Below are 5,000 nucleotides of genomic sequence, written 5' to 3' on the forward strand. Positions count from 1 at the left end.
TACACATACTGCCTGTCTGACCTCTTTACCCTTTTCCTTGATTTACGAAAATATTTTACGTTATCTTATTTTGCTGTTACTAATGTTTATAACATTATAGTAATTATAATTTCTATAATAAAAATAACACCATCGATATTCATAGCATTAGTAAAAAATATGTTTTTCATGCCATTTCAAGGAATGGTGAAATTAGGTATGGTCACAAGGTCTATTAATTGACTCCTTTGTGGCTAAGTACTAGCAGAGCCATCTATGTGCAGAAACATTTCACATAAATATAAAAAATGAGCACAGCATTTTCCCCTTTTTAATTCATTTTCCTTGGCAGCATGTGCTTAAGAATACTATTAGCAACAAAAAGTAAAAAATAGTATATCCAAAAATCAAGGAAAAGGTAAATTGGTGAATGGGTAGGACCAGTAATTGACTCTGGTGATGAAGCATTAATTGAGCCATCTATGAGTAAACACAATACATAAACTAAAATCACTGGACATGACATCTATTGCTGCTATCCCTGGTAGCAGTGGGTTAAAAAGATCATAGATATTGAATTTTAGCTAGTCCAGAAGTATCTATCACTCATTTATTGCATTAAATGTGAATGATGATTAGTTGGCAGAAGACTTACTTTAGTTCATTATAGAGTTTTGATTTGTTTTTCCCTGTCTTAAGCCCACACTTTAGCAGTTAAGTTTATGCCAGAGATTATATCAATCTGTGTAATTGATGAGTTGTAGGTGAATTTGTCATTTTTTTCAATAAGTTAATAGAAAATGGCAAAGAGAAACATATTCGATATATTTTTTTATTGTTTCATGATTAAGGTTTGTGGACTACTTTTGTGACACATCATACCAATTAGTTTATTGCTCAGAATGCTGATATACATAATAATCTTAAAAAATTACTCCTGCAAGTTACTTATTCTAACCATTACTATATTCTGTTTTCAAATTGTTGCATCTGCTTGCTACTTACACTGAAACTCTTCTTTTTCTAGACTGCCCTGAGAGGTTTCAGTCAAGGCTTCCTCCTACAGCTTGCAGTGAAGATTATCCCGTCCCTACCCCGACTCCTGGGGAAACCCTCGAAGCTCTATGACTTGCTGACCAACCCACATAACTTCCAAGCTGGCATTTTCCTAGCATGGTTTATGTCTGTGTTTAAGGTATGGAAAAGAGTGTGAGAGAGAATATGAGAGAATGTGAGTGAGTGAGTGAGGGAGGGAGAAATGGAAAGGGAGAGAACAAGTGAAGAAAGAAAGAGAGAGATGGGAGAGGAGGAGAGGGAACAAAGGGAAATAGGTAGGGAGCGAGCAGAAAGAGATTGGTATGGCAAGAGAGGTAGCAATGGGTGATTGGTAGAGCAGGAAAGGGAGCAGAGGGAGAAGGAGAGGGAGAGAGACAAAAAGTATTGAGAAAAAGAGATAAAGAAGTACAGGATTAGGAAAGGCAAGTGGCACAAGACAAGTGACGGAGGGTGTTTTGTTATCCTCATCAACAGGGTAGAACAGCAACCTTATAAAGCATAATTTTCTTGCAGGGGACATGCTGCTTGGGTCGCTGGTGGAGTGGAAAGGATGAGGCAGCACACGGGGCAGTGGCAGGGGTGCTGTCTGCTCTCTCTATGTATTTCTACTCGGCCCCATCACTAGCTCTCTACATAATGTGGAAGGCCATTGAGGTTTGTCAATTTTTAAAATTTTCTCATTATTAAAGTTGTAATTATTGTTTCTTAACTAGCATTATGTTAAACTATTTTTGTTAAAGAAATTTGTATATTTTGTTTTTATGACAGAAGAATAGATTGCTTTTACATCATGTGTATATTTATATTTTTATCTGCTGTCTTATTTTATAAGTGTGTGTGTGAAAAAAAAATGTGCTGTTATTTTATTTTGCCAGACTTATGTTTAATGAATAAGGCATTAATATTTAGGAATATCTAAACACTCATCAGAGCATATACGAGAAAGGCTGTGATGATGGTTATCTTCCTCGTATCCCTGGCTCTGTGGAGTTCCTGTATGCCCTGTGCACAGGGTACCTCTTCCACAGTGCTGTGTGGGAGAGCTTTAACATGAAGCCTTCCTACTGGCGGTTTCTGGATAGGCTGACATGGAGCAGGTAAACCTTGGGTCTGTTGTGGGTTGGTGTCATTCCTTCAATATTGACAGTTGATGGGATGACTTTTTTTTTAGAGCAGTGATATATATATATATATATATATATATATATATATATATATATATATATATATAAAAAAAATTATACTTTGCTTTTGACTGAATTTCAGAGAAATGATCAAAAGATAGGTTGATATTATTATGACTTTGAAGATCAATTGATTTAGATAAAAGAAAATTATAGAAATATTAGACATATTGCTTTATGGATATAAATGAATAGAGGCCTGCAGCAGCAAGTGAGCTTTCATATTACCTTCATTATCAAAATAACACATAATGTGCTCAAGAATAAAAAATCATAACAGTGAACATTGTTTCCAGAATGAGTGAATACAACCGCCACCTCCTCACTCCCTATGGACTGGAGAGCAGCAAAGATTTTGCTAACTACTGGCCAAAGTACCATCTTGATCACGTCACCGACAGCTTCAAGCAAGAGTTTCAAGAGGTTATAGCAAGAGGAAGATACTAGCCAGGGACCTTGGAAAAATTTCTCTTCCTTCTCACCGCAGATGGTGCTATCCTGTTGTTATCTTGTTAAAAGAATTTGATCAATTGCATGTATATATGTGTAAAAGACAATAATACGAGAGATTATGAGAGATTAATTTATCATGTATGTTATGAGAGATTTCTTTATCATTTATGTATATATGTGTACTATGGATTCATACATACATATTCAGCTACAGTGTATGAACATACATAAGATGCTATTTCTAAGCTCTCTATATCTTTCTCTGTGGAATCTTGACTCACTATAGACACATTTCCAAGTAATTCTATCATAAGGAGACTTGTAAATAGTGTCTATTATTGAGTAATCAATGGCAAACGTTGACTTACTATGTTGTTCAAGAAGGGAACAATCTTAAGGACAAATCTCACATTGGGAACCTTTTTCTAACTGAACATGCTTCCGTAGTTAATGAGGTTGGCGAAGAAGGCTTGTCAAACACTGCCTCATATTTTTTTCTTTAGATATGAATATATAGATATATATGCAGTACATGTTATTTTTTTTCATGAGGTTTGGCTGAAAGTCGGCCAGAAGAAAGGGCGTTTGGCTGCTCTCTTCAAGTTGCTCAAAAAGTGTAAGGATGTAATAAGGAGTAAGCTTTGTTTTTGGTTTTCTTGTTAGTATTATGATCATAATTTTTATTGTTATTGTTGTAATTATTTTTTTTTATTATAATACTTATTCTTATTGATTTTAATATTTATATCTTTATTATTACCCACACATAATCATTATCATCACCATTATTATTTTTGGTACTATCATTATTGTTATTACTTTATTATCTTTATCGGTATCATTTATGAAAGAACAACGAAAGATCATTTGCTATCATGGAAAATGAAACATACTAAAGAAAGCAAATGTATTGTAAATGTATTTCAATCATGATAATCATCATGTCAATTATAATGCCCAAGGGACATGATACTACTCTCTTGTGTAACAAGAATTGTCACTCAGTCATGAAGTGTCATACCAGTTCTGTGTCTTATGAATTAGAAATGGTCACTTGTGAATATTTTTTATGAATAAGTGTTCCAAAATATAGAACTGTAGCAGTATTTAATTCATTTAATTTTTTTTTAAAATCTGATGTAGAGATACTGTGCAATGATAGCATAGCTGGGTAATGGAATTTCCAATTTTGTTTTCAGTGTTTATGGGTATGAGTAGAGGAATAGGAAATAAAAGATTGAATAAAGATATGCTTAAGTGAATCAAAAATTACATGAAGGTTTAAATTTGATTGATAGTTGATCCAGTGTAGATGAAGGATATACTCTGATATAAATCATATTGATTCATTAATATTGCATACACGTACATACACATGACATCATGTGCACATGTGTATGAGCTTACATAGACTCACCCATGCACATACACAGCTACATCCACATCCATACACAGATCTGCACACACAACTACATTATCACGTGCACACACCCTCACATGCACACACCCTCACATGCACACACCCTCTCACGCACACGCCCTAACACGCACACGCCCTCACACGCACACGCCCTCACACGCACACACCCTCACACGCACACACCCTCACACATACACACCCTTATATGCACACAAACACACACAATCACACAATTACACATGATTACACACAATTACACACAAGCACACACGCCCACGCCCACACACACACAGAGAGAGAGAGAGAGAGAGAGAGAGAGAGAGAGAGAGAGAGAGAGAGAGAGAGAGAGAGAGAGAGAGAGAGAGAGAGAGAGAGAGAGAGAGAGAGAGAGAGAGAGAGAGAGAGAGAGAGAGAGAGAGAGAGAGAGAGAGAGAGAGAGAGAGAGAGAGAGAGAGAGAGAGAGAGAGAGAGAGAGAGAGAGAGAGAGAGAGCAAGAGAGAGAGAGCAAGAGAGAGAGAGAGTGAGTGCGAGAGAGCAAGAGAGACTAAGACTGAGAGACTAAGACTGACTTCTGTATTAAGGAAACAAGAGCTGATCTTAGGGAAAAAAAAAAAACTGATTGATAAGGAAATGTTTGAAGTTTGAAGTACAGCCACTCCAAGAAATTGAAATGATCATGTTAAACTAACTGTGGTTGGTTAATTCACTTAGTCATATTTTTTTGGTGAATTTTTCATGAACTGAAGTGATATTACTTCTCTGACACCAGGCCCACTGTAATTTAGTTTATTAGTTTTGTTTACAGGTCGATGGTTCCAGCAGCGTTTAGTCATCAAGGAGTCAATTTCTAGGTTGGCCTGATCTGACCTGTAACCCTATTCGTAGAATTTTTGGAAGGAAAAGTTTTT

The 5,000-nt window shown here is 35.9% G+C and overlaps 1 protein-coding gene across 4 annotated transcripts in view; it reads left to right on the plus strand.

Moving 5' to 3' along the window:
• The window catches only part of LOC125027181 (transmembrane protein 135-like), a 12,660-nt gene extending 8,740 nt beyond the window's left edge, over nucleotides 1–3,920 (plus strand). For all 4 annotated transcript variants that reach the window (XM_047616094.1, XM_047616092.1, XM_047616095.1 and 1 more), the window contains exons 8-11: nucleotides 1,007–1,174; nucleotides 1,549–1,689; nucleotides 1,966–2,132; nucleotides 2,516–3,920. In XM_047616094.1, coding sequence (XP_047472050.1) covers nucleotides 1,007–1,174; nucleotides 1,549–1,689; nucleotides 1,966–2,132; nucleotides 2,516–2,666 — 627 coding nt within the window. In that variant the 3' untranslated portion in view covers nucleotides 2,667–3,920. The remainder of the gene's footprint in view (nucleotides 1–1,006; nucleotides 1,175–1,548; nucleotides 1,690–1,965; nucleotides 2,133–2,515) is intronic.
• Nucleotides 3,921–5,000: the final 1,080 nt, after the last annotated feature.

The sequence above is a fragment of the Penaeus chinensis genome, chromosome 7, assembly GCF_019202785.1.
Source record: "Penaeus chinensis breed Huanghai No. 1 chromosome 7, ASM1920278v2, whole genome shotgun sequence".
Taxonomy (NCBI): Eukaryota; Metazoa; Arthropoda; class Malacostraca; order Decapoda; family Penaeidae; genus Penaeus; species Penaeus chinensis.